This window comes from Scyliorhinus canicula, chromosome 3 (assembly GCF_902713615.1).
Source record: "Scyliorhinus canicula chromosome 3, sScyCan1.1, whole genome shotgun sequence".
Lineage (NCBI taxonomy): Eukaryota > Metazoa > Chordata > Chondrichthyes > Carcharhiniformes > Scyliorhinidae > Scyliorhinus > Scyliorhinus canicula.
In genome coordinates this window covers 100,861,085-100,887,705 of record NC_052148.1, presented here as the reverse complement: position 1 = coordinate 100,887,705, position 26,621 = coordinate 100,861,085, and the positions used below count along the sequence as shown (strand labels likewise).

The following is a 26,621-nucleotide window of genomic DNA, read 5'->3' as shown; positions in this document are numbered from 1 at the left end:
AGTACTGTGGTTCGAGCTCACAAAACAGTCCTTTCTTTGGTCTCATTAGTCACTTTGGTAGGAATTTTGATCACTGTCAAATCAAGGAACAAAACGTAGAATTAAACAGATGGGGACAACTGAATGTCAACGCTTTCTTTATATAAATAACTACTTTTCGGGAGGGGCTGGTTTAGCACACTGGGCTAAATCGCTGGCTTTTAAAGCAGACCAAGGCAGGCCAGCAGCACGGTTCGATTCCCGTACCAGCCTCCCCGGACAGGCGCCGGAATGTGGCGACTAGGGGCTTTTCACAGTAACTTCATTGAAGCCTACTCGTGACAATAAGCGATTTTCATTTCATTTAATGTGTATAAATGTTATCTTTAGGGGTACTTATCACACAAATATCATAACTGCACATGGTTGCATTTCAATACCCAGGGCAGGATTCTCCGAAATGGAGGCAGAGTTTCCGCGCCGTCGTGACTGCCGTCGCATTTCACAACGGTGCAAAACGGGCACGGGCACTACTGATTGGCGCTGGAGCGGTTCACGCCACTCCAGCCTCCCTTCCTGGCAGTGGCGCCGCGCCAACCCACGCACGCGTGGGGGGACTTCCTCAACGCGTGGGGGATTTCCTCCATGTGCTGGCCCCAACGCAACATGGCGCAGGGGTTCAGGGGCCGACAGCGTAACAAAATAGGGCCGGGCCTGGAGAATATAGTTGATTGCTTGTATGTAAATGAGAATACAACTAATTCCGCCCCTTGAATCTGTATATTAACCCGTGTGAGCCTTAGCTCAAGTGAGAAAGAGTGCTGTCAGAAAGGCTGCGGAGCCTCAGGCCTTTCCCCCAGAATTCTGATATAATGAACTGCTTCTTTACTCATCCTCAGGTCTTCGTGTGAATATTTTCATCTCTAATACAAGATGTTGCATTTGGAATCGCAACTTGTTAATTTTCATGTTTAACTGCGTGTACTGATGGCAAAAGCTATACTGATTTACATCTATTAACAGTTAATGTGTGAGTGACAATAGCTCCATTGTTAGCTCTACATCAAAATCTGGGCCAATGGTTTTAGCAACATTACCCTTCCAAGTAAAAATTTTTGCCTGACTTTTTTGTGTGAAACTAACTTGAGTATCCGATATTTAAACCCATCACCAGGGTCAGCAATTGGCTTTGATCTATTCCTGTAATATTAAAAGTGCTATTCAGATCAAGGATGCCTAGCTGCTGGATTCAAAAACAGCAAGTGTTGTACAGTACTTTGAGCTCCAAACGTAGAAATCAAGGCCACCAACACAAAATTGTGCACATGGAACCCCTATATATAAAATCATAAAGGAATCTAATGTAGTAAAAACACAAAATTAGATAGGATTAGCAACAAAGGACCATGCAACAGGTGGTCATTAAGGGCATCTGCACTGAAATGCTAACAGGCTCAAAGCTGCACAATAAAGTAGTGAGTCTCAAAAAAAGCTTGCCCATGAGGCTCAGAGTGATCGTCGAGTGACCTGGTCCAAAAACTGAGTGGAAGCAACTTACGTTTTTGAATTTATATTTTTACTTCTTCCACAAAATAATGGATGTGTAAGTGACAGCCATTGTTTCAAGTCTCAGTAATTCAGCTACAGAGCAAATTGGTTCAAAAATAGCACAAAATATGTAAGATGTGCCAGGGATCACAGTCCTGCAGCTCTTGGTTGAAGCATGATGTTAATGCAATGACTATGGTGGATTCCATCCAGCATACACATGAAACTACCCTCAATTTGAAGAAACCACAAACATCCAGTGGGCAACTTTAGCAGCGAAAAACAGATTTATGCAAAAAGGTTTCTGCATCAAAAAGGCTGCCTGCAGGCATCTTGAGAGCAACACTGTAAGCAGAAACAAGTATGATAAATGGGGAGGAAACCATTGGAATCCTCAAAACCAGTCCTTACCACTTCAAACAATACCCTCCTATCTGAGATGATGCTATTAAGGAGCATGGTGACAAGATGAAGGGCATTCATCAATCATGGCCATAAGTCTGGCCTCAGTAGAGTCCATGAATGGCTCCAATGAATCAATGGCCTCAAAACAAAGTCGAGTGTCACCTGTAAAACATGTTACATGTGAACATTAGAGACATGTGCAAAAACAAGGGAGATCCACAGAGAATACTACAGAAAACCAATGCTCTCAGAGCCTCAATAAATGTGACCTATCTATCAAAAGCTGATTCAACATACTGAACTACAGCTGCCAAACTGACAAGAAAATTAGGAATTAAGGTTGAGCAGCCTACCTCACACACTTCAGCCTGGAATACTATGAAATTGCTGTCTGCGGCACTATCTGTGGACAGGAATGTTCAGGCAAAGTTTAGCTTTAACAAGGACAAAGGTTATTATGTGTTGTGCCTGCTTATTATCCACTAGTGACTCCTCCAAATCAGGACCTAGACAGGGGAACTTTCTGATACAGTATGCTGATCTGGGGAATTTCAATGCAACACAGTTTGCACGGCAGATGGTCTGAAAACGTTGTAGGCAAAGAATTACTGTATATAACTTAGATTTGCACCATTACATCTTGGACCCTTGCAGTCCACCTGTCACAGTAGCAGTTCTAGCACCCAAAACATCAGTGTATCACCATTGGAATATTCACTATGACCTGCAGATGTTCAGACCTAAGGATCAGAGAAGGTCCATCTGCCAGGTCTATTTACACTTCCAGATTGTGACTATCCGGAACACTACTCTGGAACTACAAAGTAACTGATTTGTCTCATTGAAGGTTGTAGCATTATGTATCCAAATATCTCCATAACTATTGACAACCTAGAGATGGTCAGTAAGCATCTAACAATGGGAGCAACATGATGAAGAAAGATCCCCTTAGCCCAGCACATCATTAAGTTGATGCCGTCAATTTGAATGATCAATACACATTGGGCAGGATTTTCGACTCCCCCCCCCCCCCCCCCCCCCCCCCGCCCAACCACCTGGCATGTTTTCTGGCAGTGGAGAAGGTTTGTTATTGGCCACCGGTGGAATCTTTCAGTCCCGCTGATGTCCACAGCTTGCCCATCCCGCCAGTAGGGAACCTGTGGCGGAGGGTCATCTTCGGCGGGACCAGAAAATCCCGCCAGCAGGAAGGGCTGGAAAATCCCACCCTTTAAGTTTGTTCATGCAACTTGCTGTTTCAGGGACTTTGGCCTGGATTTTCATCTGAAAGTCAGGTGCCAGAAATGGGGGAATATCTTCCTCCGCAAATGCAACTTTTAAAAATGACTGCCTTGTCATTGGAATTTGGGAGGGGGGGGGGGGGGAAGCGGAGCACTAATATTAGATGTTAGGGTGTGTGACCCCATAAGTAGTGAGGAGGATGCCCGATGTGGAGCTGGGCTGGTGGGGCTCCAGCATTGTGTTCAAAATTTCAAAAAGAATAAAACATGGACCAGCCCTCCAGCTCCCATTCTCCTCATCCTCCCACACAAACCCCTTGCCCCATTCATGCCAACCCATGTCACCTCAGGCCCTGCAACCACACTCTCATAACTCCTCATACCTTCCAGAACAACCTATTCACCATTTCCCAACTCACAAGGCCCTTTGTTTAAATTTGTTCAGCTAAATAAAGCCGTATACAAATATTTCATTCAAATGCTCAAACCCTGACAACAGCAAGCTTTGAAATTCATAGTCCCATTCCAAAGGATCTATAACCACTTGTCACTGTTAATCAAGCTGAAATGGCAGGCACCCTATTGTGATAATAGATTGATGTGAAAGCAGTCATGCAGTAGTGGAAGCCTTACTTGTCGACAGACGGAGTGAAATCCACAACGTTCAGACCTGCTCTCACCAGCACTAATTTGCACACTTCAGGTTTCACACTCCAAGGCTACAAAATCGAACTACAATGGAGACAGCTGATGATTTGAACGGTCAACTGCCTCCATGAACCACGCGTGTGAAATGTGAACCACCTCCATTCCCACCCTCCGAAAATGGAAAATACTGCCTTTCAGGGTGGCACTTGTGGTTTTCTGACACTTCTGCCAAGTTTGTCAAAATGGATTTCTGTCATGGTGAAAATCAGGCCTTTGTCACGTGGCTGCTGCATTGGTAATATGGCAGGGAATACACTATAAAGAAAGTCAAATGCAAATTTGTTTTTTATCTCACTTAGTGAAGTATCGATGCCGCAACTGCCATATGATTCCTAATACTGGCAGTTATGATAATATACTGCAAAGTGTACTGGAGAGTTAGAAGTTAAAACTAGTTTTGGTGTCAACAATAGAAAATCTAATGCGAGGGCTTGTAAAGTCCCTGCTTTCAATGTTATCTCAGCTTCAAACATTGCTAATCTGAATTTGTGCTTGCGATGGGCCTCCAATCTAATTTTAATAATAGATTTGTATGACAAAACTCCTTATGGAATGAGGGCTTTGGTATTTGTGGAATAATTACAACATTTCAGCATTATACAGTGTGCATCATTTAGGTGTTCAAACAGAATTCTGTTCCTGTTTGTAGAGCCCAAAATGCACAAGTTACTAGGCGTCCCCATAACAGTAGTTTATTTCACGTGGAAGGGACGTGGGGGGTGGTGGGGGGCATCAATGTCCCTGACCACCCCCACTGAGCTCCCATTGTGGTTATCATGACGGGTCTTTGCTTTACAGACCAGTAGTGATTCCCCCCAGCATTCTGTCACATCGGCAGGTGGGAACATCTGACATACTCGGAAGATTCGTCATTAAGCTAATTTTGAATATTAAAGTATATTAATGGAAGTCAGTTCATACCCATCTGGTTATGTTGCTGGTGGGGGCGGGGAAGATCGCATTTTGAGATTTCCCCGTTGCAAATCCCACTATGGTTCTCTCGCCATAGAGTTTCTGGCCATAACAGGATTTACATCTGCACAAACCGGGATGGAAAATTGTTAGCATTTTTATATTTATAAAGTATCATCTCATCCTTGTGATTGGTAAGAAATGAGAGATAGATATCGGAGATTTACTTAGCCACATCTGGATCAGAGATATCTGTAATCACTGAAGTGAGAGCAAAAGATGCCCAAGGTAATTAGTACAACTATCTGAGCCTCTGAAAGAAATCACACATGATGCTCTGTCACTACCCTGACCATTTTCAGTTGGGACTGTAGCTCTGGTAAATTGTTATAAACAAACTGAACTGGCATTGAGCCAGAATGTGACCCATATGTAGGCGCCATGGCCCAGTGTGCTATGTATGGAGTTTATAACGCACAGGCTATGCAAGAATTATTTGTACGCACAGCCTGTGTGCTTCTGCATGGCAAATACATTTTTCTTTCAATGGAACCATTAATTAAATTAATTGCAAGTTTTCAATGTTGAAGAAATCTTCAATTTAATCCCAATTTAGTACAGTTGAGGACTCCTGAATTTGAGTTCCAAGGGAGAAAATGATAATGCCTACTAATTTCAACTGTAACTTATAATTCTAACACAGTGATAGCGTCTGACAAGTCATTTAAAAAATTTGATAGTGATTTTTTTTGTCAATAAACAAGTTCTATTCTTTTTTTAACAACAAATCAATGGTTACTTTTGTATATTGACATAAATGAAATTCCATTCATGATTTTTGAGGAAGGTTGCATTAATGGTGCAGCTTTTCTCTTCAAGAGGTAGCAGTGCCTGATTTGAATATCAACATGCTTGGACATTTACACACTTGTGTACTTGGATAGGAACCTGAAAAGGTTCAAAACGTTGATGTGCAATATCTCCCACAGGGAGAGCTGCACCTAATCAGCAGATGGCCCCTGATAATAGTTATTTATGTACATGTAGCTGAGAGGCTGGTAGAGAATGTACTTTTCTGAAATAACATCTTTTGTCAAGATTCACCAATGTACCTTAATGTGCCTTTTCCACATTACACCCATTGAAACAACTCTATTTGTCTACTCTATTGTATATCATAGAGTAGCATTCACAGGGTTAGATAGTGAAACCATAAGATGGCATATACAATTTATGGACTGAATTTTAAATGCTCAAGGTGGTAGCGGTTCCATGGAGGGATGGGGGGCATGTAAAATAGGGCGGGTGCCCATCCCACTTTAAGATTGCCCACCCCTGAGCTCTCGCCCATAATACCAACGGGAGATGGCCGGGGAGATGCTGAAAGCGGCAGGACGTTTGCCCCATTTAAATGAATAATCGTTATAAAATCAATTGGCCCCGATAACATACTACCTGTGCCACAAAGCGTTTGGCATACTCACCTGGCACGGGAGCGGTATGCCCAATTTTTAAAATGTAATACTTAAAGTGTTGGAAGAATTGGGGGGATCGATCTTCAGGGCAGCACATGGCTGACTGTGGGACATCCCCACTTAGGTCGACTATCCCGCTTTCTTCCTACCTGTTCCCTTACCTCAAACTCACCACCCACCTTGACCCCCACCCCTGCCGAACCTACCCAAACCTTCTCAGCTCAAAGTGCAGACTTACCTGCTCTGAATATCCATGGGCCTTGATCTTCCTATTCTCCTATAACCCCGGCAGCTTGTGTCTTCCTGGCGCTGCTGGGACTCATGCAATTGCTGGCCAATGATCAGCTGGTAGCTCCCAAGGCCGTGATTTATCCCCAATGAGGAGCACAGATCCCACTTCATATTAATAACAATAATCTTTATTATTGCCTCAAGTAGGCTTACATTAACACTGCAATGAAGTTATTTTCTTTATAAAATATTTTTATTTTCCTCCTTTTTCACAATTTTTCTCCCGAATTTACACCCAACAACAATCAATAACCAACAACAAATATCTCAAGCCTCATAACAGTAACAACGATCCCTTCCTCCCACCATGCCCAGACATCAGCCCGCATGTTAACATAAACAAATGACAAAGAAAAAAAGGAATCAGGGATTACCCATAGGCATCTTTAACATACATAGCCCTGCAATGAAGTTATTGCGAAAAGCCCCTACTCGCTACACTCCGGCGCCCTTTCGGGTACACTGAGGGAGAATTCAGAATGTCCAAATTACCAAACAGCACATCTTTCGGGACTTGTGGGAGGAAACCGGAGCACCCGGAGGAAACCCACGCAGACACACTTGGTGTCCGCCTCGCAGTGCTTTATGGCTGTGAGGTGTGATATGTCAGCAAAACTAAGGATCTGGTCAGTGACTTTAGGAAGCGAAGTGCCATACACACCGCATCAATGGTGCCGAGGTAGAGATGGTTGACAGCTTCAAGTTCCTATGTGCACATCACTAACAATCTGTCCTGGTCCACCCTCATCGACTCTACGATCAAGAAGGCACAACAGCACCTAAATTCCTTAAGAAAGTAAGGAAATTCGGCATGTCCACATTGACCCTTACCAATTTTACCAATTCACTATATCATAGAATCTACAGTACAGAAGGAGGCTATTTGGCCCATCAAGTCTGCACCATATTAAGCATCCTATCTGGCTGCATCACAGCCTGGTATGGCAACTACTCGGCCCAAGACCGTAAGAAACTATAGAGTTGTGAACACAGTCCCGTCCATCACGCGAACCCGCATCCCATCCCCCATCCTTTGACTATCTACATCTTCCGCAGCCATGAGAAAGCAGGCAGCATATTTAAAGACACCTCCCACCTGGGTTATTCTCTATTCCAACCTCTGAAGATACAAACGTCTGAAAACACACACGAACGGATTCAAAAACAGCTTCTTCCCCATTGTTACCAGACTGAATGGCCCTCCAATGGACTGATCTGATCTCTCCACACATCTTCTCGAATGTTGTAGCACTACACTCTGTATGCTTCACCCGATATCTATGTCTACGTATTTATATTGTGTATTTATCGTAAGTCCTATGTTTTTCATATAAGGAACTATCTGCCTGGTACACATGACAATAAATTTAAGTCTAAATCATTCGCCTCCCCACCTGATATTATTCAGACCTATGTTACTTGCTTGTGAGTTTTACACCTTTGGAGTGAAATGAAAGATGCAGATTTGAGACAAAACTAGTTATTCTGTTATAACCCCCACGGGTCTTACGGAGCAGGGATGATTAACTACCCTGTTGAGCTTGCAGAATATGAGCTCCCCCGATAAGAGGGCGGGGGACTGTTAACAATTTCTGGTTATATATAAATAGAGTCGGCCAGTAAGGCACCAACTAGAGAAGACCCAGTAGTAATAGTAATTGTAAAATAAAGTTAATTTTTCTTTCAACCTACTTGGTGTGGACTCTTCATTGCTCTTATAAAATAACTTTATCCCATCGTTTGTGCAACTAAGTGCATCTTAATTATGGGGCAGCATGGTGCTGCAGGGGTTTGTACTGCTGCTTCACGACACCGAGGAAGCGAGTTCGGTCCCAGATCACAGTCTGTGTGGAGTTTGCACATTCTCCCGTGTCTGCGTGGGTCACATCCCCACAACGCAAAAGATGTGCAAGGTAGGTAGATTGGCAACGCTAAATCGGAAAAAGAATTGGGTACTCTAAATTTTTTTTTTAAAGTATGCTCTCAAGTGAGAGCTCAACCCGGCTGGGGAATCTCGGAAAAGCCCTCCAGCAAGCCTACTGACAGTCTCCGCACTTCGCAAGATTCGCCGGAGTCCTGCGAGAATCATGAGTCGGAGCCCCGCCCCGAACCGAATGACACTTGCGGAAGTAGGTCATAAACCTACTTACGACCTACTGACCTGGGATCCACAGGCATCCGTCGATTCTCCAACCTCCCAGGGAGGCTGCAGCCGTGCACTGATGAGTGCTGGTCCACACAAACATGGATCAGGCGGAACAGCACCCGGGGGGGTTTCTCGAACCATCGGAGACCATTGGGTGGTCAGGGTAAGTGCAGCATGGCTCCCTGCCCCCCCCCCCCCCCCCGGAACACGGGCACCAGCTGGCACCTTGGAACTGTCACCCTGGCACTGCTAAGGTACCCAATGGCACTGCCAGGCTAGCAGGACCATTGCCTGGATGCCGGGGTGGCAGTACAGGGGTTCCTGACTGCCAGAGTGGCACTGTCAGGGACCCGAAGGCAAAGGGGGCCATGCCCATGACATGAGGGTGGAGGGAGGGTTTGAAGGGTGTGGGAGTGCTGGGCAGGTACGTAGGGGCTCTGGGATGTTGGGGTGATGGGTGGGCGTCATAGAAGCGAGGGGGTGCTAGTAAGGAGGCTTGAGGGTCCCCATAACGGGGTGCCCTCACTTGGGGGGTGTGGGGTAGTCCATGTGCGTGGGGGGTGTGGCATTGCCCATGGGTGGGGCGGTGTGGGGAACCCTTTCAAAATGATGGCTCGATCTCCGAGTTCATCTCCCCAATGCTGAAAAAAATTCTAAGCCGATGAGAAACGCCACAGGACCCAAAAAAGTGATTAAGTGTCATTGAATAGCGTCAGGGCAGACGGGAAACTCCCAGAGAAACCCGTTATAAATTAACTTAGACATGTTTTGGGAGAATCACGCCCTCTGTCTTAATTACTGTTATTATTACCATTCACATTCATACAAAGGGATATGAGGCATATTTGTGCTGTATGAAGTGCAAAGCATGTTTAATATTTAACTGTTTAAATAGGAACATAATAAACACATAATAGTAAGGGGCTTTAGTCTGTGGGCAGAGTTGCCTGCCGTGCTTTTTCTTGCCAATAGTAAGCATCTGACAAACACTCTACTGTTTAACTTATTCGTTGAATATTAAATGTCACTGTACAGATCTTCTGATTAACAAGACACTAATTAAAATTTGTAATGGGCTTGTTATGTTGGCGTGCATTTGTAAATTGTAACAGTTTAGCCTTCCTTCGTAAAGACATCACAGCGATCAACAAATTAATCTGAATAGCTGTTGTAGTTTAGGAACAATGCCTTCCTCTGTTTTGTTCTTTTTGCAAATCCAGCTTCATTTTAATAGCTTTTCTCTTATTTGAATATCTGCCAAATTAATAATGTTGTCTATTTCCAATTGCATTAATCACAAGATATCTTTTGAATGAAGTCAGTTGCTTGCTTTCTGTCAGCACCCATATGATGCGGCCAGAAAAGCACAGCCCAGTTGAGCACATTAAATTTGCAACTTTAAGCATTTGTGCCCATTAAACTAGGTAGACTCTCTGGATCAGACAGCTTGTAATAAAATGCACGTCTCTAGAGTGCACATAGGGAAAACGTGAGTGGACAGTGAAGAATTTTGATCAAAATCACAGAACATTCAGTGCATGCTTAACATTTTTATATACTACTAATGGATCTCCCTTGGTGTGTTGACTGGCATAACTGTTGCTGGCCTCAATTGAGACAGCTATAAGTGAGGACCTTGTAAGCCTGAAAAGTACAGATTTGTGCAGTGAAGTTTTTGTATTCTGCCTGCAAACAGCTGGGTTTGCTTCTCAATTATATACAGCACAGAACAGGTCCTTCGGCCCATCTCATCTGTGCTGGTGTTTATGCTCTTCACCAGCCTCATCCCATCCCGCTTCATCCAACCCTCTAAGCACACCCTTCAATTTATTTCTCCTTCATGTACTCATTTAACTTCTATATCTATGCATCCATGTCTAGCTTCCCATTAAATGCATCTATGGTCTGCTGAGACTTTGCTAATGCAATCCTGCAGCCAGACAGTAAAAGGTACGCATGACAGCCCATGATGATACCTTTTATGATTTTCTTCTCCTTCGTAATTACCCAGCTAAAGCTGGGGGCCATCATTTGGGGAATCACTGCATGCATCCAGATCCTATCGCTCCAAATAGAAGACAGGCATTAGGTTTTACGATAAAGCAGACCCTGTTTTTTCTCTGCTTAGCTGCTGCTCCTCGAGCCTGTTCTGCAACTTCCAGCCAGAATTGTTTTTTTAAAGGCTGCACTATTATTTCCGTGCACTCCAACACTGTACTCTCATTTTACATGGGTTTTACACTAACCATTACTTGTGGGAGAGACTAAGGCTAGAGGCCACCATTTAGAAATATGGGGTCTCACATTTGAGGAGGAGAAGAATTTTTTTCTCTCAGAGTGACTTTAGTCTTTGGAACTCACTTCCCCAAAGGGCAGTGGAGGCAGGGTCATTTTTAAGCTAGAGGTAGATACATTCTTGACTAAAAAGGGAGTCAAGGGAAATCAAGGGTAGGCAGGGAAGTGGAGTTGAGACAAACATTGCAACAATCAGCACTAGTTCTCTTCTGAGTTAGAGAATATAGTGCCAATGTGAGATTAATTTCTTCCCACACAAAACTAGCACATGTACGAATATATCAATGAGAATAATAAAAGGGATTATGTGACTAACAAACTCAGGTCGACTACCAGTCCTCTCAAAATATACAACCTCTTAACATAACCTGTTATACTGCAACCCCAGTTGAGAAAATTCAGGTAAGGCTACTTTTTTTTTCTTTTTAAATAAATTTAGAATACCCAATTCATTTTTTCCAATTAATGGGGCAATTTAGCGTGTTCAATCCACCTAACCCTGCACATCTTTGGGTTGTGGGGGCGAAACCCACGCAAACACGGGGAGAATGTGCAAACTCCACACAGACAGTGACCCATAATTGAACCCAGGACCTCGGCGCCATGCGGCAACAATGCTAACCACTGCGCCACCGTGCTGCCCAAGGCTACTTTTTAAATACACCAGGAGGTGCTTCTTCATCACTCATCAGCTAAAGAACAATCGTTATTAACGTTTCCATGGTAGATGCTGCCTCATTATGGTGAGCAGGATGGTGATGAGGTGAACTTCTGTAAAAATTCCATTCCTCATCACTTGGCCTGTTGAGAGACCGTCTAGTTTCAAACTGCCTCATCATCATCTCTTCTGGAAACAAAGCTGTTTTAGTTGGGGGGCACTGTGCTAAGGTGTGGGGAAAATTACTACAACGGCGGATCGTGAGCTTCTCTCTCTGTAGCTATAGTGTAGCCTTTGCATACTCACTGAATGGTTGCTCATTTCATACAGGTCTACCAGCAGGACATTTCATATTCCATAATGTTGATGAAGGATATGGATGTAGCACAGCGAACGTTCACTAGATTGAGGGTTGAGACAGTTCTCCAATGGGGAAAAGCTGAATAAATTGAGTCTATATTCTCTGAGAGTCAGAAGAATGAGACGTGATCTCATTGGAACATGCAAGATATAAACATGCAAAGGGCTTTACAGGGTGGGCTGGATTCTTCCGACCCGCCCAGCGTGGACAATGGAAAAGTCCATTGACCTCGGGCGTGATTCTCCGGTCACCTGGCGGGCGGGTCTGGAGAATCCTGCCCGGTAGCACTCATGACCAGATTTCTGTAATGGAGGCTGGAATGTTGGATCAGGAAACTTCCTAACTCCACACGCTGATATAAGCGGTCCTTTAGCTTTTGAAACGCAGCCAAGCATAGGCAATGGGCTCGGCTGTCACAACAAACAATCACAGCTCCAAGAGAGCCAATTGAAATTGAAGAACAAATATAATTTTCTATTTCAAAGCAAATGGCCCGTCAACCAAAGAATTCCAGGAGCAAGTGGTTGTTTTTTTGGTTCCCCACTCCGGACCGGGGTTTCCATTTGGGAAGGCAAATAGCATGCTGGCCTTTATTGCAAGGGAATTGGACTACAGGAATAGCAAAGTCTTGCTATAACTGTACAGGGCTTTGGTGATGGCATATCTGGAATACTATGTGCAGTTTTGGTCTCCATACTTAAGGAAGGATATATTTATATTGAAGGTAAAGTTTCACAAAATTGGTCCCTGTGATAATGGAGTTGTCCTAGGATGACAGGTTGAGTAAATTGGACCTATATTATCTGAAGAAGCACTCTCATTGAAAAATACAAAATTCTAAAGGACTTGATAGGGTAGATGCTGACAGATTGTTTCTGTTGTTGAGGAATCTAAAACACAAGGCACAGTCTTAGGATAAGGGATCATCAATTAGGGCCGAAGGTGGTGCCGTAATTCTAGTTCCCTCTTGTTTCGCTCACTTGGCTGTACTGCTGGTTTGTGCTGCAGAACAAGACTAGCAGCGTGGGTTCAATTCCCATACCGGTTAAGGTTATTCATGAAGGCCCCGCCTTCTCAACCCTGCCTCTCGCCTGAGGTGTGGTGATCCTCAGGTTAAATAACCACCAGTCAGCTCTCTCCCTCAAAGGGGAAAGCAGCCGTTGGTCAGCTGGGGCTATGGTGACTTTACCTTTTTAATAAATTTAATGAAAATGTTATTTTTTTTTAATTAAAAGAAATTCCAATTAAGGAGAAATTTAGCATGGCCAAGCTACCCATCCTGCGCATCTTTTTGGATTTGGGGAGTTGGGGGGTGAAAGAGAGAGAGAGACCCACGTAGACACGGGGAGAATGTGCAAACTCCACACGGGTAGTGACCCGGGGCTGGGGTCGAACATGGGTCCTGAGCGCCACGATGCAACAGTGCTAACCACTGTGCCACCTGAAAATGTAATTTAATAAATGAGGGATTGTAGAAGTGCTATTGATGTTCAGCCATAGCGAATTGTCAGTCCATTTTACATTGTTTCAATGGGAAAGAAAGTTTGGTAGAACTTAAAACAGGCTACTAGTTCACTATCACACCATTCCGCTCTTATCGAAGGCTAATTTCACATTCTGTAGCTGTAATGATTATCATTGCATAGTAACCAATTAGCTCCCTCTATTGGCAAATGGCACTTTTGTTTTCTTAATGACTATTTTGAAACTGTAATCAAGGAATTTTACTCATCAATTTTGTAAAATGAAAATGTGCAAATTGGAAAAGATGTATTAACTCTATGATGATCAACGGAATGAATGGTCTGAATTTTAAATTAGTAACTATGACAAAAATGTCAGCAACTTCTGGATTCCACGCAGGTATAATAAAACATGGAAATCCAGAAGTTGTTGTCAGTGATTCCATGCTTCTCACGGGATAAGCTGTTGACGTACCCAAAGGCTGAAATCACACAGAAAGCAGAGAACTGATGGAAACTTACCCTTTTATGCTATTAGTCTCACTGCAAAATGAATTGAAAAACCTTTTTAAATGAGATGTATCTTGACTTCTAAAAGCATAGCAAGTTCATATTTAATGCTGAAAAAGCACTCTGATCTAAAATAACTAATATTTCTATTTGTAGAATGTCAATTTTTTCCAATCTGATTAATACATTTTTCACATATTTATACTTAGGCATCAAGTCCAACATACCCTCCCTACAATTCTTCATCTCTGTACTTTACTTTCTTTCTTCCTTTAAGATATTCCCTAAAGCCTCCCTCTTTGACCAGCTTTTTGTCATTTGACTTAATTCTTCAGCCACATTGTGCTCTCGCTCGAGCGAAATGAGGCCGGTGAATAGCAGGAGCGGCCGACAATAAGAACCGTGCCCAACAGTTTGCGATGCAACCGGCCCGCTTCCGTATCACCACTTAAGCCCTATTTCCATACAAAGGGGGCGACCCCATATCCAACGGCCTCCTGTAATTCGTCGACATCCCCAGGAAGTGCTCACACTGGCACCGACTAGTACTCCTTTTTAAAAACGTGAACGTGGCGGAAGGGCTGCGAAGGGGAGCCGAGGAGGTGAGTAGCCATCTTTGCTCACAGGCAAAGAGCCTGCGGGCGTTGGGCTCTCTGTGAGGGACCCTCATCAGGGGAGGTGTGGGCACCCTCCGGAGGTGTGGGCCACCATGGGAGGTAAGGGGGGGGGAAGCAACTGGACCACCAAGTACACCCATTCCAGGGGTAACCCTAGCCCCTGCCCGCCTTCCTCACTGACCACTCTTAACCCCCACCGACTGCCGAGGCCTCTGCCCATGCGACTGATGGCTATTGCTAATAGGCAATTGGCCTTCGCACAACGCATGTGGATCCCCGTGGGTGAGCGGGCCATGTAGCATGTGGGAGTCATTGCCTAGCATCCCAATCACCCCTTGATGCCTGGACACTGTGCCTGAACACTGCGGGAGACAACACCGTACACGCAGCAGCCAACATCCGAACACCCAAGGGAAGGGACACAGCTCCTGGGACATGTCCACGGCCGGAGGGTGGGTGAGTACAACGGGGAGGGAGAGATGTCTGGAGAGATGGGCCAAGGATTCGGAGGTCGGCCGTAATGCGGAAGAAAGTGACACACGCATCATACTGGTTGTGCTCAAGGGTTTTTAATGTGTCACAGGTGTCCAACAACTCTCCCAATCACGCTGGTGCCGGCCCACTCTCCCCACCATTCCCTCACCCCCTATCCACTTCCCTCCCCCACCTTCTTCCTCCTTCCCCCAATGCTCTCAGTGATCCTCAACCTTCCTAGCTCTACTGTTAAGTCTGGGTGTCTCCCCAGGATGCAAATCTGAGGTGAAGGCAGCCAGCTGCTTACCTCGTCCCATGGCCTTCAATGCCCCTGGCAGGCGTCCTCTGGGGCTCTGGAGCTGGAGGGCCCCGGCTCACTTGTTGGCGGCACATGCACAGCCATACCGCCTTGTCCCGTGTGCTGACCTAGAGACGCTGCCTCATCAGAGGGGTGGAACTCGGGGGAGGAGGGAGCTGGTGGCCACCAACCCCACTCCATGGGACTGGTCTGGGTTGGTACCCAGCACCCCACCCCTTCTTGGTTGGTGCCCTTGGGACCTAGGGTTCACCTCGGTATGGAGGGGTAGCTGGTTCGAGCCCTGGCTGTCCCTTCATCATCTGCTCTACCACTCCTAGCAGCTCTCCAATGTCTGCATCAAGGTGTCGACAGCCTCAGCGATGCTCCTCAGTCACTGGGACATGCTCTGCAGAGACTCTGCAATGCCCACCTGCGACCGGGACAGCCTCTGCAGCGCCTCGGCTATTTCCATCTGAGAGTGGGACATGTCCCGCAGTACCCCATCATGGTCAGCCTGGTACTGGGTAACATCCCCCAGCGAGGTGGACATTCTGCCGAGACCCTCAGCCATGGCCATCACCGACTGCGCAACGCCTTGGAAACCTTTACTCATGCTGTCGACGTCATGCACCAGGCTCTCCACTGCGGTCGCCGCCCTAGCAGTATTGGCCTCGGTGCCACGCATTGCCGGCACTATCCCCTGCGCCCGTTGCCTCTAGGACTCCTCCAAGTGGCTATGGATCTGTTGGAGTGTTTCTGACATCTCCCTCTGTCCTGGCCACGCCCTAACATCTCCATCAGCTCCTCTAACCCTGTTCCAGAGGTTCAGCATCAGGCTAGGACCCGGCTGGGGTGTGAAGGAAGGGTTGAGGGGGGGATATTAAAAGGAGAGGGGTGTGAAGAGAGGGTTGGGGATGTCATGAAGTGTTGGGAGGGGATTATGCCCGTGTAGGAATAGAAAGGTCTCGGTGTGGGTGGGGGGCGGCGTTGGTTTCAACTCACCCGTGCTGCCCTGGTGTATGTCATTTACCTTCTTACGACACTGGAGACCAGTCCTCCTGGTCACACTTCCCGAGCTTACGGCCGCCGCCACTTCATCCCAGGCGGCACTGGCAACCCTGTGGCTCACCCTATGGGACGCTCGGGGGAACAGGACATCCTTCCTGGCCTCCATCTCATCCAGGAGCCTCCCCGGGTCTGCATCGCCAAATCTTGGGCTAGTCTTCTCAGCGCCATTGTTGTGAGCTGGCCAGGATTAGCTGAGCAAGTGCTGTTTAAGTGTTGCTCGACCTTGTTAACGAGGGGCTGGCAAGCGCGGTCCCAGCGAATCGGCTGGCGAACCTTCATTTGCGACAAGAAACCTGTAGGCCTCATTAAGTGGACAAATTGACGGTGAATAGCATTACCGACCTCTCTGGGCCGAGCGCCAAGGAGCTCGCAGCAGTTCTCGCTCGCTACCACTCTTAGAAATCTTTCCGGAGATTTGCTCCCAGAATCTCCTTATGCAGCTCAATTTCAGAGTTTATTCTATAATGCTCCTGTGAAGCGCCTTGGGGTGTTTTATTACATCAAAGGTGCAACATAAATATAAATTTTTGTTGATATTTCAGCTTCTACTTTAATTCCATATATGTCCCAATCATTTATTTCACTCTCAGTGGAATTCAATTAGAATGAAGTTTGCTGTCTGTGGGTATTCTTCATTAGGATCTTTTGCTGCTCCTCTTTGATATCACTATTCCTGAAAGCCTGGAGTTCCCTTTGACTTGGCACCAGATTCACCTTCACACTGTTAAGGGGAAATCCATGCCACAGAGTCTCCAGATGGCCCCAGGAGAGACAGCGCATGGAAACGTGCCAGGTAGGCGGTTTGGCGAGGGCCTTTTGTGTCACCGGTTACACATCCCAGTGGCAGGGGGATGAGCCGTTCAGTGGAAATTAATAGTCCACTTAAGGGCTTCAACTGACCCACTGGTGGGCGTGCTTTCTGGTACCACCAGTGCTATAATTGTGATGGAAGTAGAGGCAATGGGCAGGACACCCACTGGACTTAATGAGCTCCTCACTCCCGCTCCGCCTTCAGTTCCCCCTGCTGATGGAGAAGCGTAAAATCCAGACCTTAGACTCCCATGTTGAATTCACAGCGGGTGATTCTGGAGTAAATCTTTGGGCTGGTTTGTATATTTAATCTATGGGTTGGCATTTATGTCAATGCAGTGTGCCCTATCCTCATTTTATTTAGCACCATAATATAATTTGCTCTGAAGAGTCGTCATGAAGACTCAAAACTCAGTTTCCCTCTCCATAGATAGTGTCAGACATGCTTAGCTTTTCCAGCATTTTCTGTTTTTATTTATAATTTGCATTTGATGCTCCATGTGTTTTCACACCTGCGCACATTCCAGATTAATTCGGAGGATAAGGTGTCTTTGCACGATGTAACACAAGCGCTGCGTCCATTTATCCCAAATAAAATTAAGCTAGATCTAAATGAAAATGTAAAAGCAACAAGAAAGAACTTTTGTGCAGAACGAAACGACATTATTTTATCACAAATTGAAGTTATTTTTATCCGCATTGCTGATTTTGCCCTTCATAGAAGGTGGATGCCTGGTAATTTAGCAATCTGCAAAGTGTTGAAAAATATTGAGAAAATAAACAAAGAAAACACTCCAAATGTCATTGTGACTACAAATATTTTTTCAATTTGGGCCAACTATACCAAACTGTTCCTGGCTGGTTAAATGAACCCTCACAATGCCTTCAGCAATTTGGACTGCCATCCGATCATTCTAGAGATTTATATTACAAAGACAAATAATCTCTACTAGATTTACTGCGGCATTTCGCCAAGGATTGTTCAACTGCACCTCCCAAACCCTCACCTTCACCACTCAGAAGATCAAAGGTGCATGGGAACAATCATTACCTTCAACCTTCGCTCCAAGTCACACACAACCCTGGCATAGACACCTATTTCTTTTTCTCCATTGCTCAGGCTAAATGCTGGAAATCCCATCTCACAAAATTGTGGGAGAACCTTCACCACATGGATTGCAGCAGTGCATGAAAGTTCAGCACCACCGTCTCATGATAACTAGGGATAGGTGTGGTAGTCACTACTGTTGTACACACAAAATAAATGTCACCCTCAGAAAATGAATATTTTTTTTAAAAAAAGAGTTCATTATTGATTTCATAAGCGAACCATTGCAAAGATTCCATTAAAATGCTCAGGTGGCTATTGTACAGACTATTGTGTTGCTTTTTGAAGCAAAGCCTCTTTCCCAGCAAGAGGTGAAAATATAATAATTTACTATAAGACTGCAAGCATATTATATGACCTCAAGCAAGATATGTAAATGCTTTATATTAGTAACGGCATTTTGAACCAAATTGATTTTGTGGCTGTGGTTACTATTTCCGTGACCCATCTCTTCAAGGTCTTTGAAGCTTTGTTCAATTTGAATTTTGATGCTGACCTAGTTGCCTGAGCGCAATTGTAATTCCTCAAAACTTTTGAGCCTCTCTACTGATCTGTTACATCTTGGCAAACTGCTGACTGCCAACTGGTGCAGAATTACAATGATATAATGCTCTACTCTTCCCATTTCAAAATGTATGCATTTGGGAGTGATTGCCTTATTTCCCAAAGAGCAAATCATGCACTTTTTCCAAAGTACAAATAGGGCACTTAAAATCAAAATGCATCAGGAATTATGCTTCTAACAGAGTTTATTCACAATAAAGTCCTTATTAAAGGCTAGCATATAATCCAGCAATGCTTTTGGAACCATAATTATAGTTTTTGAAGTGAAGGCTCCATTATAAAAAATAAACTATCTGTTGTAATTTCTGAGCAACAGAGGTAGTGTCCTATATGCAGCAAACTCCATTCTTTTAAAACAAGGAGTAAATGCAATTGTCGCCACAGTCCCAGAGGACCAAAGGCTGCTCTCCTCTTTGAGGGAGAGCTGACTGGCGGTGATTTAACCGGAGAGTCACCACACCTCAGGTGGGGGGCGAGGTTGAGAAGGTGGGGCCTTCATGAATAACCTCAATTGATGTGGTAAATGAAGCTGCGCTGTTGGCGTCTCGTCGCATCACAAACTAGTTGTCTAACCAATTGAGTTAAACCAACCTCCTGCACAAGGAGTGATGATGATATTACTACTTTTAAGTTAATTTATTGTATTTATGTTTCTGGTTAGACATTTAACATACAGTTTTTGCAATCATTTTAAAGTAAAAAGTAGTAAAAATATTTTGAAACTAACCTCCATGGTGGGTGGGTCCTTTCTGCGTCCTCGTATCCAAGCTGTTATGTACAAAAGAAAATTAAAATTTACTAGGATCAAATATCTTCCAAAAATTTTCCCAAAATGTTTAGAAAAAAAATAAATGGCCTAAATTCTGATGCCGGCATTACTTTTTCTCTTTCAGTGCTAATTACAGTGTTGCACATTTCAGCCCATTTAAATTGTTTTTCTCTGATGCTTAGTATTCAGAGTTTGAAAAAATCTCTTCGGAAGTTCATGTTCTTTTTCAAACAATTCTACATTGTAGTGCTGCTATTACTCCAACGTAACAAAGTATGAGCCTAAAGTGCATATCATAACAGACCACTAATTAAGTTTTTGTCAGTGGTAAGGGGGCACAGATCAAATGTTTCACAAAATACTTAGTTAATTCTTGTCTGTATTAAAAAGCTTTTTATAAAATATTGAAATGTACTTCAACATGTAGCTGGATAAAAAAGTGAAACAAGCCTCAGGTGTAAACACAATATTACATGGATTTAGATAGCACTTTCTCACATTGTCAAACTTTTTTTAGGGGATGGTTTAGCACACTGGGCTAAATCGCTGGCTTTTAAAAGCAGACCAAGGCAGGCCAGCAGCACGGTTCAATTCCCGTACCAGCTTCCCCGAACAGGCGCCGGAATGTGGCGACGAGGGGCTTATCACAGTAACTTAATTGAAGCCTACTCGTGACAATAAGCGATTTACATTTTTCACTTTTTCATACAATTACATCCTCTTTATTAATGTAATGACAGTGTTGGATGCAAAAGTCTTGGTCATTCTGCGACAGCATTGTCCTGTATACAACAATAAGATGAATTACAAGTTTGTCTGTTTTATTTGGTGTTATCTACTGAAGGAGGGATAGTAGGCAACACACTAGGAGAACTTGCTGTTTTTCTTCAAACCATGCCATTGTATCATTAATGCCCAGCTGAACAGACAAATAAGATGCACTGTGCAGGTGAATATGATATTGCAGATAGTTAAAAAAAAAATTTTTTTTTTAGCTGTTTCTAACTTCTGGCTTATAATGCAGAACAATGCCAGCAGCGCGGATTCAATTCCCATACCGGCCTCCCCGAACAGGCGACGGAATGTGGTGACTAGGGACTTTTCACAGTAACTTCACTGAAGCCAACTTGTGACAATAAGCAATTATTATTATTATTATTTCAAAAATAAATTCTTCATTAGCTGCAAAGTATTCTGGGTGTCCTGAAGTTATGAAAGGTGCTGAAATGCAAGTATTTATATAGGTAACCTTATTCCCACATCACAATGCATAGTAACTTTGAGCGATGAGACAAAATAAAAATCAGCCTGAATTCCCATTCCTAATTAAGATCCAGTAACCGCTGACAGAACGTATTTATTTGTGGATTGCATATGAAGGGAGGCAAAGCTCAGAAGCAAAGTCACCCCAGTCAAACAGGCTTATAACACAAAAGACTTCTGGGGCGGGATTCTCCAACTCCCCCGCCGGGTCGGAGAATCGCCTGGGGCCGGCGTCAAACCCGCCCCCGCCGTGTCCCGAATTCTCCACCACCCGAGATTTGGTGGGGGCGGGAATCGCGCTGGTCGGTGGGCCCCCCCGCGGCAATTCTCTGGCCCGCGATGGGCCGAAGCCCTGCCGCTGACAAGCCTCTCCCGCCGGCGGGAATCAAAACACCTACCTGACCGGCGAGATTGGCGGCGCGGGCGGGCGCCGGTGTCCTGGCGGAGGCGGAAGAGACTCCCTCCCCTGCGCATGCGCCGGGATGACGTCAGCAGTCGCTGACGCTCCGGCGCTTGCGCAGACTTACGCCGGCTGGCGAAGTCCTTTCGGCCCCGGCTGGCGTGGCGCCAAAGGCCGTTCACGCCAGCCGGTGGAGCGGGAACCACTCCGGCGCGGGCCTAGTCCCTCAATGTGAGGGTTTGGCCCCTAAAGGTCCACCCTGGGACCTGGCGTGGCGGGGAAGAACTGCAGGAAATGGGCGTTATTCATTATGCACTTTGAAGAATTGGATAACATCGAACATTAGGGAGGGTTTGGGGGGGGGGGGGGGGAGACTGACTGTATGTGTTAATGGTGACTATGGGTGACTCCAGATTCCTTTTTGTAATTTGTTTATGTTAACATGCAGGCTGCTGTTTGGTGGGAGGATGGGATTGCTATTGTTGGTATGGGGATTGACGTTGTATTCAGTACTGCTTATTCTTTTGTTGGTGGGTGTAAATTTGGGAGAAAATGTGAAAAAGGAGAATAAAATATTTAAAAAACAAAAAGAAATTTCCTCCATGCCCAGGGTCAACCTAGTGAACCTTCTTTGGACTGCCTTCGTTTCCAGTATTTCATTCCTTCAATAAGGGAGCAAAACTGTTCACAGTATTCCAGGTGTCACAGTATTCCAGGTGTGGTCTATCTAGTGCCAAGTATAGCTTTAGCAGGACTTCCCTATATTTCTACTCCATTCCCTTTGAAATAAAGACCCAACATTCCATTTGCCTTCTCAATTATCTGAACTTGCATGCTAGCTTTTTGTGATTTATGCATCAGGATCCCCAAATCCCTCTGCGCTGCAGTGTTTTGCATTCAAATATTATTCAGTTCCTTTATTCCTCCGAGCAAAGTGCATAACTTTACATTTTCCAACATTACATTCCAGTGGCCATGTTTTTGCCCACTCACATAAACTGTCTATATCCCTCTGTGGACTCTGTGTTATCCACACCACTTGCCTTCCTACCTTAATTTGTGTCATTGTGCGACATGTGCAGCAAGACCTTGACAATAGCATGGTAGCATAGTGGTTAGCACTGTGGCTTCATAGCGCCAGGGTCCCAGGCTCGATTCCCCGCTGGGTCACTGTCTGTGCAGAGTCTGCACATTCTCCCCGTGTCTGCATGCGTTTCCTTTGGGTGCTCCGGTTTCCTCCCACAGTCCAAAGACGCACAGGTTAGGTGGATTGGCCATGCTAAATTGCCCTTAGTGTCCAAAAAGGTCAGGAGGGGTTATTGGGTTAGGGGATAGTTGGAAGTGAAGGCTTAAGTGGGTCGTTGCAGACTCGATGGGCCGAATGGCCTCCCTCTGCACTATATGTTCTATGTAATAGTCAAATTTGGGCTAATAAGTGGCAATGATCATCCCCAACAAGAGAGAACCTAAACATTTCTCCACCTTAATAGCCAGAAACGGAATTGAACCAGTCACTGCAGGAACTTACCAAGGCTCCTTCGGCAGCACCTTCCAAACCCACAACTACTACAATCTAGACAGCAGACAATACCACCACCTGGAAATTCCCCTTCATGTCACTCACCATCCTGACTTGTATTACGTTTATTGAGGGTCGAGGGTTGCTGTAAGAATCCACTGCTAGAAGTCAGTGGTTCAGTCAGTTAAGCTTGATAGCTGGGGAGAATAAGTAGAATAGTCATAGTAATTTTGGGAAAGCTACAGAACATGATTCAGAGAACTGATATTAAGGATTGCTGAACGGTGCGTTTAGCAGAGTGTTTCTCGGCAACTGCAGCGGCAAGAAACATCCTGTTATCCAACAGCACTTTGCTGTTTGTTTGGTCTAGGGAAGTTTCTTCCCACCGAGGCTGACAAAATGGTGCCCCGATCTCCGCAAGCCCGTGCTTTATTGACACATCAGCCCCCCGGCCCAATTCTTGGCAGTGCTAACCTGGCACCTGGCATCTCCCTGGCAACTTGGCAGTGTCGCTTGGGACCCCTAGAAATGCCAGGTTAGCACTGCCATGGTTCCCAGGTGACTGGGGGAGTGCCAGAGTGCCACCTTGACATGTTCCCAACCAACTGGAGCTTTCCAATGGCCTGGAGACCTCCCTTGATGCTGATATGCCTGGTCCACGTTTGTGTTAACCAATTCTAAATGGTGCCCTGGCGAGGTCTCCCAGGAACTTGGTGGCAGCACGGTAGCATGGTGGTTAGCATAAATGCTTCACAGCTCCAGGGTCCCAGGTTCGATTCCCAGCTGGGTCACTGTCTGTGCGGAGTCTGCACGTCCTCCCCGTGTGTGCGTGGGTTTCCTCCGGGTGCTCCGGTTTCTTCCCACAGTCCAAAGATGTGCGGGTTAGGTGGATTGGCCATGCTAAATTGCCCGTAGTGTCCTAAAAAGTAAGGTTATGGGGGGGAGGGTTGTTGGGTTACGGGTATTGGGTGGATACGTGGGTTTGAGTAGGGTGATCATTGCTCGGCACAACATCGAGGGCCGAAGGGCCTGTTCTGTGCTGTACTGTTCTATGTTCTAACAGCCAGATCGGGGGAATGGGCTCAAATAAAAGAGTGCTCGCTTAGCATGCGACAGGTAGTGAGATTGATGCCAACATTCTCCACTTTCATTTCATGGTAGTCATGATGTGGAGATGATGGTGTTGGACTGGGGTGAGCACAGTAAGAAGTCTTACAACACCAGGTTAAAGCCAACCAGGTTTGTTTCAAATCACTAGCTTTCGCAGCACTGCTGAAGGAGCTGCGCTCCGAAAGCTAGTGATTTGAAACAAACCTGTTGGACTTTAACCTGGTGTTGCAAGACTGATTTCACGGTAGCACAGTGGTTAGCACTGTTGTTTTTCGTTTTCATGCTGCTTTCTATCTGGTTTCTGGGAAAGACATGATGAGTACAAGTCATGGAGAGGGATAGGAACAGACAGTATGGGAAGGTATTTAATTGGGGAGGGGAAATTATACTGCTAAGAGACAGGAGCTGAGGAGCATAAAGTGGGAACAATTCTTGGGGAAATGCACAACAGTAATGTGGGGTTGTTTAAGGAGCACTTGCTGCGAGTGCTGGATAGTTTTGTCCCACTGAGGACAAGAGAAGTGGAGCTTCTAGTCAAGAGGAAGAAGGAATTTTATGTAAGGTTGAGGAAGCTAGGATCTGGCATGGCCCTAGAGGGTTACAAGGTAGCCAGGAAGCAACTCCGAAATGGACTTAGGAGAGCTAGAAGGGGCATAAAAAGCCCTGGCGGGAAGGATTAGGGGAAACCCCAAGGCGTTTTACACTTATGTGAGAAATAAGAGGATGATCAGAGTGAGAGGAGGGTCGTTCAGGGATAGTGGAGGAAACTTGTGTCCAGAGTCTGAGGAGATGGGGGTGGCCCAAATGAAATGAATATTTTGCTTCAGTATTCACAAGAAAGAGGGACCTTGTTGCCCATGAGAACAGTGTGAACCAGGTTAATAGACTCGAACAGGTTGATATTAAGAAGGAGGCTGTGCTGGAAATTTTGAAAAGCATCAGGACAGATAAGTCCCCTAGGCCTGACGGGATATGCTCAAGGTTACTACGGGAAGCGAGGGAAGAGATTGCTGCGCCGTTGGCAATGATCTTTGCGTCCTCACAAACCATTGGAGTAGTACTGGATGATTGGAAGGAGGCGAATGTTGTTCCCCTGTTCAAGAAAGGGAATAGGGAAATCTCTGGGTATTACAGACCCATCAGTCTTATGTCTGGTGTGGTGAGCAAAATATTGGAATGGATGCCGAGAAATAGGGGGCGGAATTCTCCGGGATCGGGAAGGCCGTCGTGAACTCGGCTGAGTTTCACGATGGCCTCGGAGGCCACTCCTCTCACCTTCTTCACCCCCACCCGGAGAGCTAGGAGCTGTCCTCCGTAACTCTCGGCCGCCGGGCCTTGATGCTTGCGCGGCTGACGTCACGACGGCTGATGGCTCAAACCCACGCATACGCGGTTGCCGATGGGCACCGATCGCGGGCCAGTCCCCTTCCGAGCACGGCCGTGGTGCTCACTCCCCGCTCCGCCCCCCCACAAGCTTCAAACCAGCTTTTGGCGCCATGTTCACGACGGCAGCGACCAGGTGTGGTTGCCGTCGTTGTGAACCGGTCGCGAACGGCAGGCCGCGGAGAATCGCCGGTCGCCGTGAAAAATGATGACCGGCGATTCTTCCGAGCGGGGGGGGTGGGAGAATCGCGGGGGGGCGCCAGGGGGGCATGTCGTGAGTCGCCCGGCCACCCGCGATTCTCCCACCCGGCTTGGGGAGCGGAGAATCGCGCCCAGGATTAATGATTATTTAGAAAAACATAGTTTGATTAAAGATAGTCAGCATGGCTTTGTAAGGGGCAGGTCATGCCTCACAAGCCTCATTCAATTCTTTGAAGATGTGATGAGACACATTCAAGAAGGTCGGGCAGTGGATATGGGGCGCGATTCTCCGCCCCCCCACGCCAGGTGGGAGAATAGCGGGAGGGCCTCCCGATATTTTTCACGCCCTACCGCTATTCTCCCCCCCCCCCCCACCACACCCACGCCACGAATCACCACTCGCCTTTTTTTACGGCGAGCGGCGATTCTCCGAGGCCGATGGGCCGAGTGGCCGGGCCTTCACGCCCGTTTAACCACGGCAGCAAACACACCTGCTCGCTGCCGTCGTGAAACGGGCGCCAGATGCCCGTTTTGGGCATCTAGAGGCCCGATTGGCACGGGAGCACCACGACTGTGCTCGGGAGGGGACAGGCCCGCGATCGGTGCCCACCGATCGTCGGGCCAGCGTCCAAAACAGACGCACTCTTTCCCCTCCACCGCCCGGCAAGATCAAGCTGCCACATCTTGCCGGGCGGCTGAGGAGGAAGACGGCAACTGCGCATGCGCGGGTTGGCGTTGTCCAACCTGCGCATGCGCGGCTGGCGTCATCAGCCACGTCAGCCGCCGTGACGCTTGACGTGCGGCCTTGACAACCTAGCCCCACCCGGGGGGGGGGGGGAAATCGGCCCCGGAAGTGGCCGTGAAGGCTGCCGTGGGTCACGGTCTGTCTCACGGCAGCCTTTACGATTCTCCGCATTTGCGGAGAATCTCGCCCATGGTGTATATGGATTTCAGTAAGGCATTTGATAAGGTTCCCCATGGTAGGCTCATTCAGAATGTTAGGTGGCATGGGATACAGGGAAATTCGGCTATCTGGATACAGAATTGG

General features: G+C 46.2%; 1 protein-coding gene across 1 annotated transcript in view; it reads right to left on the bottom strand.

Moving 5' to 3' along the window:
- The window catches only part of ndufaf2 (NADH:ubiquinone oxidoreductase complex assembly factor 2), a 224,662-nt gene that overhangs the window by 11,122 nt on the left and 186,919 nt on the right, over positions 1-26,621 (bottom strand). Inside the window, 1 exon segment of the mRNA XM_038790988.1 lies at positions 19,656-19,696. Coding sequence (XP_038646916.1) covers positions 19,656-19,696 — 41 coding nt within the window.